Here is a 14,125-nt window from a genome sequence, read left to right as displayed (position 1 = left end):
ATAAGGTTGCTTAGAGGGTCCAGGACCAGGCAAAACAGGAGGGGTGAAAGACTGTCTCCCTAGAAGATCATGTGACATATCTTCACTCCTGGTATTTCAATCTTTCCTTCAGTGTTATAATATTGTTACGGAACTGGGGTCGGCACTCCCCTTACCAAGGGGGGGTCAATCCCCTTGACTTCTACACTGGCCGATTCCCCCAGTCCTGGAAGTATGACGTCACGCCCGGTCAGCGCTGAATAGGGTATTAGGCCTATCCGTCCTATGACCTAAGTACCAGCGCCTTCCGGTACGCAAGGAAATACTCCCGCCCGGACCGCAGTGTAATTATCGATTATGCCGAGCGAAGCGCACTGCGGAATCCGAGCCGTTTAACAAGGTACTAAACCCGATTCTAAAGCGTTGGCCGAAATCGCGCCACAGGAACTAAATTGACAGAAATCACGAAAGCGATCGGATGAGAATGAAAACCAAAGAATAAGGGAGAACAGATATTTATTATTATTTACACAAAACCCAAAGAAGAAGAAGAACGAAGTAATTTACAGAAAGAGCAGAAGACACAGTGCAATTCTTAGCTTATACAGGCTTAACTTATACCCAGGACAAGACAAAACAAGACAAACTCACGTACACGAATGGGGAAATTGCAGGCAGGTATGAATGGAGGGATGAGGTGGGACCACAGGGCTGCAGGGGTGAGGTTCAATTCCGTGCAGGACTGGAGGCGAGCAGCCGCCGACTCTCCGCACTCTGGTTCACACGGCGGGATACTCGTGGCAGCGTGTCAAAGCTGCACGCTGCAGGGGGGCTGATGTGAAGCAGCGTCTCTCTCCTGTACCTCCTCAAGCGCCTTCTTCCACAGAACCGACCTCACACGAACCTCACTTGACTTCTTGATTCGCGCTCCCTCACTCATCTGCATAAGCAGTCCCTCACTCACCCTTTTATGGCCTTGCCCAAGATCAAGCCGCGGGCCACGACGGCACGCCTACCGGGTCGCTCAACGCGGTGCCGATTGGTTGGCACGGGCTCTTCCTGGCTCCACCTACGATGACGAGGTGGGGGCCACGCCATTCTTCTCCGAGATGACCACGTGCGTAATGGAGTCTTGGGGGGCAATCGACGAGCCCCAGCCAAAGGGCGACGAACGCTGCCTTACTGGCACTTTTAGGAGGTCATGGGGATATTGCAGGGGATCTATCTTATTTTATTGATGCAACGCAAGGTCAACTACTGGAAACACATCCTTACCTGACACACATAATAATGAAATAACTGTTAGAAGGGCCTATGATTTGCTACGTGTTGCAATGTGGACTAACTAAGGTGCACTCATTTCAATTAACAGCCAATTAAGGGGAAATGTACACAGGGGTACACAGGGGTATTTATAAGGAAATTTAATACTAAATTTCATGTGAAGGTTCTAAAAACCGTAACAATATCAATGTGGAATTCCAGAGCTCCATTTATTTCTCAACCAGTTTGATTACTTGGTGGTTTATCGTGTACACTTACATGCATTATACCCAGGACAAGACAGTTGTAGACTGTAGTTGTAGACAAACAAGTTGTAGACAAAGTTGTAGACAAAATAATGACTTATTTTCCTATTGGATAAATCATCCATGAATGTGGAACGATGTGAAAAGCTTCTTCTTTTTATATATATATATATATTTTTTTTTCTTTTGAACTTTTGGACAAAAAACTTGTCAAAAGAACTCTGTCAAAAGTCTATCCAAGCAGTGGACAATTTGAATCTCTCTCATTTTCGTTTTCAAGAGTGGCCTTGTTTAGTAGTATGTGGTCTATTGTTCCGTCGCATCCTCTCTTACATCCCTTATGTTCTCCTTGTTGTGGTAGATGGTGGTACGTAATGTCTGTGATCATTCCCGTTAGCAGTTTGTATGTTGTTGGTAGACATGTTATTGGGTCGATATTTGTGAGGTAGTTGGATTTCTTCAGATTTTGCATTGAGGAATGTGTTACCTTCTGTGAGTCACTCATCTGTTCCCTTTTCCTATTGGATAAATTTGCTGAATGCTTCAGCATAGTGATTGTGGAGGGCATCTTGTTGTTTTAGCCAGAAGTTTGGAATTCCAACCGGGCCAGGCTTTTAAATTTTGGCATTTTTACCAAATGTTTTTTTTTTTTTCTTCATTATTTATTCATGGAGGTATTTCCTTTGGATGTTGCTTTTCTTTTCAATGTTTCGGATCCATTCCACCTCCATGTTGTTATTTTGGGTCTTCATAAATTATTTTCCAGAAATCTTCTTGTTTATCTTTTTCAGGGGGACTTAATACATTTTGCTTTTGATTGCATTATTCGTGGTAGAATATTTTTGGGTTATTTTCAAAATCTGATTTTGTTTTCTCGCTTTGTTGACTTCATCATAGTTTTTTTTTTTATCTTGCAATCATTTCTATTTCATGTTGTCTTCAACAACCATTACCTCTAGATTTTAAGTACATTTTTGCATTCACTTCTTCAGGTTTTGGCTACGCTTTCCTATCGTGACTTGTTGCATTTGTCCTTGCTTCCTTTCTCAATTATTGTTCTCTCTGTGTCTCTAGTCTCTGTTTCCATGGTGGTGTTTGATTTCTGTTCATGGAGGATGGTCTATTCTTCTTGTGGCATTTTTGCCAATTACTTTTTATTGAATGAGCAGTGCCACTACAAAGCACACATTATTGATTTCCTTCAAGGGGGATGACTTTGGTATAATTATACCAATTGATCGGTTGGTTCTCCTAACTGGCATTTTTGACCGTTTTGGTGTTTTCTATTCGATAGAGTTGTGGTCTTTTTCTAAGTGGTGTGAATCGTATCCCTTCTATTTTCTTGGCCAGCTTTTCTTCCAATCTACACTGCTCTTCGTCATCCTGGTCTTCCTCCTCTCGTCAATTCTGCCATTCTCTTCCTGTTCATCATCATCTGCCATTCCCATTTTCATCCCCTCCGTCTGTCTAGGTGTCACCTGGTCCAAGTCAGTGGTTCGGGTCTGTTCCCAACCCCCTCCGGGGTGGGACAACACTCCCCCACTCCGTCACACTTGCATCTCCACTGCAGGATTCATGGTATTACATGGTGTTCTGAGCTCTGGCTTTGCTGCCTAGCCCTTCCCTGTGCCACTGCAGCCAAGTCTCCACCCCCTGGCGAGCCCACATTGTCCTCACCTCTCTTGCCACTTTTTGTCTAGCTCAAGCTGTTATTTCCACTATTGTACACCGCTCCTTTCCTATGCCATCTCCAGGTGCTGCATAACGTCATTGCCGGGCAACGAAGGGGGCTCGGCAATGACACACGCTCAAAAAGGGAGTACTCAGTTTTCACTCCGATTGTTTGTTTGATTTCTTGTTGTACACCGCTCCTTTCCTATGCCATCTCCAGGCGCTGTATAACGTCATTTCCGGGCACTGAAGGGGGCTCGGCAATAACGCATGCTGAAAGGGAGTGCTCAGTTTTCACTCCGGTTGTTTGTTTGTTTTCTTGCTTTCTTGTTACTTGCAAAATCGAAGATTTTTCAAGTATATTGGTCGGTTGCATTTGTGGTTCTGTCTGTTTGTTTGTCTGTTTGTTTTTCACCGGCCTACAGGTCACAATTCTAAACCGATCATCACGAAACTTCACCAAGTTGTATAGGTCGTCCTAATTGGGAAGCCTATTGTTTTTGGGGTCAAAAGGTCAAAAGGTCAACATAGGCCAAATTTCTAAAATCCTCAATTTTCATCCGATTGACTTGAAATTTGAAGAGAACTTGCATATCTGGTCACTGAATTCAATCACCAAGTATTTTTGAGGTCACCATAGGCCAAAAGGTCAACATAGGCCAAATTTCTAAAATCCTCAATTTTCATCCGATTGACTTGAAAATTGAACAGCATTTGCACATTGAGTCACTAAATAGGGAAACTAAATATTTTTGAGGTCAAAAGGTCAAAGGTCAACTCAAGATCAACCTTCCAGAATCATCATTTTTCATCTGAAAAATCGTCACTTTTCTTCCTGTTGACCCGAGCTTTGATCAAGGTTGTCAATTTTAATCTTGATGAAATGGAAAATTTGCTGTATCAATGGAATTTTTTTTTTTTTGGGGTGGGGGGGGGGGGCGGATTTTGCAAGTATCGTGCTCCGCATGACGTCTTCTTGTTTGTTTGTTACTTGCCGGAAAAGATTCCGGCAAGTATGTTGATCGGTTGGTTTGTCTGTTTGTTTTCAGTACTACGTCTACACCGTTGCACGTAGAATCGCCAAACTTTACACACATATTTGTCTTGCCCTGGAATAGACTGTGCCCAATTTTTAACTCTCTTGGCCCAAGGCCTCCATTATGATGTCATAATTTGATAATTTGACAAGTACAAAACTTCATCCAATCAAAATGCAATTTCTTGAGCGCCATGTCGGCATAAACTGGTGGAGAAAAAAAAAATGATGACGTCATCGGCCGCCATCTTGGAAAAACCGAAAAACTTTGCACCTCTATATCTCCGAAAGTGCTGAATAGAAAAAATTGAAGCATGGCTCATTGTAAAGAACTCTCCATGGGGAATAAAATATGTTAATGATGATGTCATTGGTGCCTCCATTATGACGTCATAATTCGACAAGTACAAAACTTCATCCGATCAAGATGAAATTTCTTGAGCATCATCAAGGAATGAATTAGTTTAGAAAACAAATAATGATGACGTCATCGGTCACGTGGTTCGGCCGCCATATTTGTCCAAAATGGCCGATAAAAAAGTACATTCCGGCAAGTCCTCGGTCTCTGACCGATTTTTCATTTGTTTGTTTGTTTGTTTGTCCGGGTGATATCTCAGCCATCCTTTGAGCTAGGAAGCTGAAATTTGGGCACAATAGTGAGGAAGTACTTTGTCAAAAACTGTATTTTTTGTTTTTTGATTAATCAATTAATTGATGAGTTATTTCATTATTAGCGATTAATTAAGTACTTATACATTTCCTTTCTCTTCTGGGCATTATCTCAGGCACCTTTTGAGTTAGGAAGCTGATATTTGGACATGACAATGACCAAGTGATTTGGCTGTAAAGGCTATTTTTGATTCATTGATTAATCGATTAATTATTTAATTATTCGATTAATGCCTCAAAAAGTTTTTTTTTTTCAGTTACAGATTCGGATGAAATGGTGGTGGTTTATGTGTTCTATTAGCCAATTGATTAATTATTTATTTTTTTATGATTATTGTTTATTTATTTTCATTATTAATCATTTATTTATTTTCTTTCTCATCTGGGCAATATCTCAGGCACCTTTTGAGCTAGGAAGCTGATATTTGGACACGACAGTGACCAAGTGATGTGGCTATAAAGGATATTTTTGATTTATTGATTAATCAATTAATTATTTAATTTTTTTGATTAATGACTTATTTAATTAATTTTCAAAAAGTTACAGCTTCGGATGAAGCACTAGTGGTTTTGGTATGCTATTAGCCAATTGAATAAGAAAATATTTTATGATCATCATATATTGATTTTAATTATGCAATTAACCAATTCATTATTGCACACCTCTCTCACCCAATACAGTCTCTATGAGCTGCACGTCGGCATTGCAGGGCGCCGAAGGTGCCCCGGCAATGCCGCGCTGGAGGATATTTAATTATTTTGCATGGGGGCTGTGTACTTTGAATGTATGTGTACTTGTTATATTATTAGTCAGGTATCTATGGATTGTTGATGCAATCCTGTCAAATTTGTAAAGTGGAACAAATCTGTTCTAATGGCCAATTTTGTTTTCTTCAGTTGGTCCATAAATGTTTTCCTCACCTCTCTTGCCACTTTTTGTCTAGCTCAAGCTGTTATTTCCACTATTATACACCACTCCTTTCCTATGCCATCTCCAGGTGCTGCATAACGTCATTGCCGGGCAACGAAGGGGGCTCGGCAATGACACACGCTCAAAAAGGGAGTACTCAGTTTTCACTCCGATTGTTTGTTTGATTTCTTGTTGTACACCGCTCCTTTCCTATGCCATCTCCAGGCGCTGTATAACATCATTTCCGGGCACCGAAGGGGGCTCGGCAATAACGCATGCTGAAAGGGAGTGCTCAGTTTTCACTCCGGTTGTTTGTTTGTTTTCTTGCTTTCTTGTTACTTGCAAAATCGAAGATTTTTCAAGTATATTGGTCGGTTGCATTTGTGGTTCTGTCTGTTTGTCTGTTTGTTTGTCTGTTTGTTTTTCACCGGCCTACAGGTCACAATTCTAAACCGATCATCACGAAACTTCACCAAGTTGTATAGGTCGTCCCAATTGGGAAGCCTATTGTTTTTGGGGTCAAAAGGTCAAAAGGTCAACATAGGCCAAATTTCTAAAATCCTCAATTTTCATCCGATTGACTTGAAATTTGAAGAGAACTTGCATATCTGGTCACTGAATTCAATCACCAAGTATTTTTGAGGTCACCATAGGCCAAAAGGTCAACATAGGCCAAATTTCTAAAATCCTCAATTTTCATCCGATTGACTTGAAAATTGAACAGCATTTGCACATTGAGTCACTAAATAGGGAAACTAAATATTTTTGAGGTCAAAAGGTCAAAGGTCAACTCAAGATCAACCTTCCAGAATCATCATTTTTCATCTGAAAAATCGTCACTTTTCTTCCTGTTGACCCGAGCTTTGATCAAGGTTGTCAATTTTAATCTTGATGAAATGGAAAATTTGCTGTATCAATGGAATTTTTTTTTTTTGGGGTGGCGGGGGGCGGATTTTGCAAGTATCGTGCTCCGCATGACGTCTTCTTGTTTGTTTGTTACTTGCCGGAAAAGATTCCGGCAAGTATGTTGATCGGTTGGTTTGTCTGTTTGTTTTCAGTACTACGTCTACACCGTTGCACGTAGAATCGCCAAACTTTACACACATATTTGTCTTGCCCTGGAATAGACTGTGCCCAATTTTTAACTCTCTTGGCCCAAGGCCTCCATTATGATGTCATAATTTGATAATTTGACAAGTACAAAACTTCATCCAATCAAGATGCAATTTCTTGAGCGCCATGTCGGCATAAACTGGTGGGGAAAAAAAAAATGATGACGTCATCGGCCGCCATCTTGGAAAAACCGAAAAAATTTGCACCTCTATATCTCCGAAAGTGCTGAATAGAAAAAATTGAAGCATGGCTCATTGTAAAGAACTCTCCATGGGGAATAAAATATGTTAATGATGATGTCATTGGTGCCTCCATTATGACGTCATAATTCGACAAGTACAAAACTTCATCCGATCAAGATGAAATTTCTTGAGCATCATCAAGGAATGAATTAGTTTAGAAAACAAATAATGATGACGTCATCGGTCACGTGGTTCGGCCGCCATATTTGTCCAAAATGGCCGATAAAAAAGTCCATTCCGGCAAGTCCTCGGTCTCTGACCGATTTTTCATTTGTTTGTTTGTTTGTTTGTTTGTTTGTCCGGGTGATATCTCAGCCATCCTTTGAGCTAGGAAGCTGAAATTTGGGCACAATAGTAAGGAAGTACTTTGTCAAAAACTTTATTTTTTGTTTTTTGATTAATCAATTAATTGATGAGTTATTTCATTATTAGCGATTAATTAAGTACTTATACATTTCCTTTCTCTTCTGGGCATTATCTCAGGCACCTTTTGAGTTAGGAAGCTGATATTTGGACATGACAATGACCAAGTGATTTGGCTGTAAAGGCTATTTTTGATTCATTGATTAATCGATTAATTATTTGATTAATGACTCAAAAAGTTTTTTTTTTTCAGTTACAGATTCGGATGAAATGGTGGTGGTTTATGTGTTCTATTAGCCAATTGATTAATTATTTTTTTTTAATGATTATTGTTTATTTATTTTCATTATTAATCATTTATTTATTTTCTTTCTCATCTGGGCAATATCTCAGGCACCCTTTGAGCTAGGAAGCTGATATTTGGACACGACAGTGACCAAGTGATGTGGCTATAAAGGATATTTTTGATTTATTGATTAATCAATTAATCGATTAATTATTTATTGATTAATCAATTAATTATTTAATTTTTTGATTAATGACTTATTTAATTAATTTTCAAAAAGTTACAGCTTCGGATGAAGCACTAGTGGTTTTGGTATGCTATTAGCCAATTGAATAAGAAAATATTTTATGATCATCATATATTGATTTTAATTATGCAATTAACCAATTCATTATTGCACACCTCTCTCACCCAATACAGTCTCTATGAGCTGCACGTCGGCATTGCAGGGCGCCGAAGGTGCCCCGGCAATGCCGCGCTGGAGGATATTTAATTATTTTGCATGGGGGCTGTGTACTTTGAATGTATGTGTACTTGTTATATTATTAGTCAGGTATCTATGGATTGTTGATGCAATCCTGTCAAATTTGTAAAGTGGAACAAATCTGTTCTAATGGCCAATTTTGTTTTCTTCAGTTGGTCCATAAATGTTTTCCTCTTGCCACGCATCCCCCACTCTTCATGTGTGTGTGTGTGTGTGTGTGTGTGTGTGTGTGTGTGTGTGTGTGCGTGCCTTTATGCTATATTGGTGTACACCTTTGTTGAATTATCTTTTGTTGCAGGTGGAAAAAGTGTCGCCAACAAGAAGGCAGATGGTGTAAAGGTGAGACAGAACATAAAGATGGATGCCCATCAGGATGCTGCAACACTACCAAGTTGTCCTTGTGCTTGCAATCCATGACCCCACTGTTTGATCCTTTGTTGTTTTGACCAACACATCTGGATGGTCAGATGTAACATGTGGGTGTTATTCCATTTAAAAATCCTAAAAGGCCTTTTTTTTTTAAGCTGTTTTTTGTTGTAAGTAGCAGAACCTGCAGGTTTTATTATTGCAGAGTTAGTGGCATAATGAGATTCAACAAATCATCACTCCAGAGTTATATAAAGTACATTGAGGGAGTCAATTCACAGGTATCCCTTAAAATATCACCCTTTTTTTTTTGAGAGAGTCATAATATTGATATATGCACCTACAGTATATGATTGCACTCTACATTCAGTCATTGCTGTACATGAAAGCTATATGAACCTCTCATGACAATAACATGACTGATATAGTCTACAATTGCCTTCAAATAATGGTTATAAACCATTTGTAAACGTTCTGTAAAACATGTCACGATATCTCATTTTGATTGTCCTTTCAGCAAGAAAGAAGACACTCATTTTTGACTGTGCCAAACTTATTCAACAGGAGATAATAATATATATTGAGTATTTCCATCAAATGTACGATTTAAAAACAGATAAGTATTCAAATAGTCTTTGCTCTTGTGTTCTTTTGGAGAGGGACGTGAAGAATTTCCAATATATAGGCCGAGAAAATTTTCTGATTAATGAGACGTAAATAGAATCATGGTTAATATAGGATTTTGATATTGTACGGAGGGTCTCGAAGCATTCGCTTTAACCAACTGACTCATTATATAGACTATTTGAATGGTTAGACCACAATCCCTTGTTCAGTTCTTTATGGGGCCAAAATGCCATTGAGGTCACAATATGACCTGACCTGACTTGTCTCTACCATGCATCCGTCCAGGAGCACCAGGCTACGGTTATCCATAACACCCCTGAGGGGAACAAGGTACTGAAATCGAGGCATGACTAACCCCAGCGTGACCCCTCAGCATCATCTGCTATGGTCACCCACTCACCTGCCATGCATCTAGATAAACCTTTAAGTGCAGGCCACCATTTTTGCAACTGGAATGTCTAATATTTGTCTCTCTGCTTATCCCTTTCTATCTATACCCCTCTCGCTCTGCTTCTTTTTGTTCAGCAAAAGCATTTGTGTTTGACTGTCCTTTTGGTTATGATGCTTTGGAGCTTTTGAACTGGCTTTTGGATTGGTTTGCATTAGTTTTGTATCACTGTGGTATGTCTGATGAAGATTTGTGCTTGAAATGTGAGTTCAAGACTTAACTGGAGTTGATGGAAACTTTTGCAAACCGACATCGATGATGCAAAGTAACTACCCGTATGGGAAGTTGCTCACAGTACCGGCCTGTGAAAATCGATTTCTCGACCGCCCATCTTTTGTCAACATGTTTTTTGTTTTCTGTCAATATATCTCCCTCCTCCTCTTAACTCTTTCCCTCCCTCTTCTTTTTCCCATTCTGCATTTCATTTTGCTCATCATGTTACAATGGAAATTTGATAGTTGGAGTTGGTGTGGAAGTATTTGATTGGTGGTGGTATCAGATTCTTGACTGCATGTTATGGCTTCCAACATCTATTGATGTTTCAGTGTTTATAAATCAGCTGCCCCCAGGCTTTTCATCTGTGTTGTTTTAGCAGTAAATATGTAATGATGATTCCTTTAATGAAATTAAATACTTTTTATACATACAAGATCTAGCAAGGCTCACGAGGAAGAGTGGTAAACAACAACCTTTTCAAAATCAGCTGTATCTGTAAATGTAAAGCTTCCTTTTTATACCAGGTATAGATTGTTTTCGTTATATAACACCAAATTGCAAAACAATCTGGTGTGAAAATGGTTCAGCAGAGACAAAGTAACCTTGAGGTTACTGCTCAGGTCCTATCAAGTAATATTCAACAACTGTGTATCCCTGTCTGACCTTCATTGCCTTCCTCAAAACCCTGTGTACCATCCATTTTGTTTGTCTAAGTGCTTCCTGGAATGTCCTTAATTACCAAATATACACATTGTATATCAAAAACAATTTTGACAGGATAAGTTGGAGGAGGGACTTATTAATTGCTTCTTGGCAAATTGTTTCTGATTTGTTTTTTTATTGTGAGAAATACTGGAATAAGTTGTAATTGCTCTGGAATCACACTTCTGAATTATAAAGCTGTTTGTAATATATTCATATTACACACAGGAGTCCACTGATAGCAGCAATACCACTCTGGAGGACGAAGATGTGAAAGGTGAGGTTTGGACGTTGCTTATAGTCTGAACACTGCATGCAAAAACGTTTTATCAAATATTGTTTTGTAGTCACTGAGATTGATGGGAGTGCCGGAAGCAGAAGTTAGGTTGGTGGAAGGTATGTACAATGGAACGAAGGGAAGAGTTTGGTTGGTCCTGGGATGTCAGAGGAATTCAGTGTGAACATCGGTTTTGAGGCAGGGAAACTCTGTCAGTCCACTCATGTTTATCATGGTGATGGAGCTGGTAAACATGAAAGGTATTCTGGGGAGGACGTTGCATGCGGACAATCTGGCTGTTGTGTTGGAGAGTAAGCAGAGAAGCAGGAGTTTTAGGGGGAGCGGAAGGAGGGAGGCATTCTGGAAACATGGGCTAAAGAAGATGAGTATGGAGAAGACTGAGGTGATGTGTGTTGGGCAGCAGATAATGGAAATGGAGATCAGGCAAGGAAATAGGTTTGAGTATCTGGGGTGAATAGTGACTGCGGATGGGAGGTCAGAGGCATAGATGTGGAGGATTCAGATGGGTATGAATGCGTGGAGGAGGGTGTAATGGCAGGCAGAAAAATACGAAGTAAATTGAAAGGGAATGTTCTGATGTCATGTGTACCTTTACAGTCTGATGACGGTGGCAGTGACAGAGAGATAAAAGAGGCTGCAGGTTTGTAAGAACAACTGGGTCAGGAGAATTGTGGGAGTGAAGAGGGTGGATAGAAGGAGAATGGATGAACTGAGGGAGGAGATTGGTGTGCAGATGAGCTTCACCGGGAGATTGGTGAAATACAAACTGAGATGGGCTGGACACTTGGTGCGGATGGGGGAAGAGAGAATGGCAAAGCAAGAGGATAGGTTGAGGGAGCGAAGTAGAAGGAAAGAGGTAGGCTGTGGCTGAAATGGAAAGATTGTGTGAGGAGGGATATCAATAAGATGGGGGTGGTTGGAGAGTGGAGATAATTGGCTGAGACAGAGGGAAGTGGAAGAGTATCATGGTCAGGGCAGGACAGAAGTTTGCTACCATTCGGCCTCACCACTTATGAAGGGCAAGAGAGGAAGATGTCATAATCTTACACGTGATAAAATCTGTCGTTTAGCTTTCTGGTTGAAAATCCGATTATAGCTTCATATACCCCATTTTATTAGTTCTATATTGACAGTATTAAAATTTAAAACACCACATTTCGTTTTTTGTTCAAGTATAGAGCTGACACTTTTTGTCTGTTCAATAGATGATGTATCCTTAGTTGTAACAAACTCAAGTGATGATCACCTCCTTCTACATAGCCCGTAGGCAAGAGATCATCAAGGCCACAGAGCAACTCATCGAGGCCATGAACCATGGAGACTTTGAAGCATACACGTAAGTAGGACCTGCAGATCATATAACACATGAAATTGACTCTAATTTGTTACAAACCTCTGAACATTGTAAAGATAGCTCACAAGTTGCTCCTTTGGTGATCTCATTGCTTTGGCTTTTACACATATCTGACATTGGATCTGGTGTACGATGTCGCAGGTCGACAAGAGCTCCATGTGGTTGTTGTTGTTGGGGATCGATTTTTGTCATGTGCACCCATTGGTCGGACAGCTGCCAGACCCCACCCACATTTGTCTCTTGACTCAACCCACCATGACCCAGACCCAGACAAAATAATATGGTCGCAATCGTGGTTTTTCTGATGGGCTTATAAGACATCAGGCCTGTAGGCCTCTGCTGATTATGCAGTGCCTGGGTTTGTTACGTCAGATTTCTAGTGGCTTTGTTTGGGTTGAGTGTTACAATGAGGGACCTCAAAAAATCGAATCAATGTCTAATAAGAATTATAAGTAGAGCTAAATCAAACCTGTCAGCATGCACAGTACATGTCTGCCTAAATAAAATAACATTTCGGAATTTTGAATGGCCCCATGTTGGGGTTAAACAATCCGTGACCGTGTGACAAATCAGTTTGTTCTGATATAACCGTGGTGGAGGCTGTCATGGATGAGGGGTGGCGAGTTAATCTTTTAATAGCGCATAAATCTATGTGACACACACATGTGACACACACACACACACACACACACACACACATACACACACCATTACTATACTAACAGAAATTAATGATGTCAATCAATCCCCCCCCCCCCGCTCCCTCCCCCTCCCCTTCCCACGCCTCCTCCCCCCAAGCCCTCTCCCTCCCACACATCTCCCTGCTCTCTACTGTTGTGTTTGTGTGTTTCCCTCTCTCTGCCCCTCTTGTCACCCGCTCCGTTCATTTTATGTTTTATGTGTCTGTTTGTCTTTTTTTGTGTTGAATGCGTTAGCTCTTACACGAGCCTCGACTTTGTATACAAAAAAAAATAAAAAAAATAAAAATCGACTGCCTTTCTCTTTCTCTCTCTCTTTCTCTCTCTGTCTCTCTCTCTCTCTTTCTCTCTCTCTCTTTCTCTCTCTCTCTTTCTCTCTCTCTCTTTCTCTCTCTCTCTCTCTCTCTCTCTCTCTCTCTCTCTCTCTCTCTCTCTCTCTCTCTCTCTCTCTCATCAGACTGTGTGGTGTGGGGAGGGGGATGGGGATGGATGAGTGGGAGTGGTTGCTTCCACTACCCATTTCGGATATTTCTGTGGCTTCCCATTGAGTAGTTTATTTGTTGTTTGTTATCTTGAACTCCTGGTAAGAAGAGGCTGCTTATTTACCCACACCTTTTGTCTTTGCTAACTCGGTGTCTTGTGCTTTCCATGCATACCTTATTGTGTCCTTCTTGGCAGAACACAGCTCTGGCGAATGAGGAGCTTTGAGTTATGTGATGGTTGATTTTGAAATTGTGTTTAGGCTTTTTGGCCCCAATGCATGTAATTAGCGCTTTTGAAACCAATGACCGATCGTGATAAAATAATAATTAATAAACACGTGAGGGTACCGAGACACCGAGACACAGCTTGTTGCTTGCTCGTTTTATCTGCCTTGCTGAAAAATAAAACAACTCTCCATTCTACAGTCAGTTCATTTTTTGCATTTAAAAATGCTATCAGGTTTAGAATCTTAAATTGATTATTAAAGACAAAGTAAAATTATGAAATAAAGCCACTGTTAATATACATTCTGGTTATGTCTCCTTTGTTACTGGAATTATGGTTATTTGCATTTGCAGAGGTTTTCTTTTTTTCCCAACAGTTTGGCCTCTGGCGATGCCATAAATGTAATAATTGGCTGCATGGATTCTT

General features: G+C 40.4%; 1 protein-coding gene across 6 annotated transcripts in view; it reads left to right on the top strand.

The window, feature by feature from the left end:
* Nucleotides 1–14,125, top strand: part of LOC137424701 (calcium/calmodulin-dependent protein kinase type II subunit alpha) — a 314,922-nt gene that overhangs the window by 245,491 nt on the left and 55,306 nt on the right. For 3 of the 6 annotated variants that reach the window (XM_068112436.2, XM_068112435.2, XM_068112437.2), the window contains exons 13-16: nucleotides 8,581–8,621; nucleotides 9,561–9,605; nucleotides 10,870–10,918; nucleotides 12,200–12,275. In XM_068112436.2, the coding sequence (XP_067968537.1) occupies nucleotides 8,581–8,621; nucleotides 9,561–9,605; nucleotides 10,870–10,918; nucleotides 12,200–12,275 (211 nt within the window). The remainder of the gene's footprint in view (nucleotides 1–8,580; nucleotides 8,622–9,560; nucleotides 9,606–10,869; nucleotides 10,919–12,199; nucleotides 12,276–14,125) is intronic. The other 3 variants (XM_078775810.1, XM_068112438.2, XM_078775808.1) reach the window with 1 other exon arrangement.

Source organism: Myxine glutinosa, chromosome 4 (assembly GCF_964187855.1).
Source record: "Myxine glutinosa chromosome 4, kmMyxGlut1.1, whole genome shotgun sequence".
Taxonomy (NCBI): Eukaryota; Metazoa; Chordata; class Myxini; order Myxiniformes; family Myxinidae; genus Myxine; species Myxine glutinosa.
The sequence above is the reverse complement of the archived record's forward strand: the minus strand, read 5'-3'. Positions and strand labels throughout refer to the sequence as shown.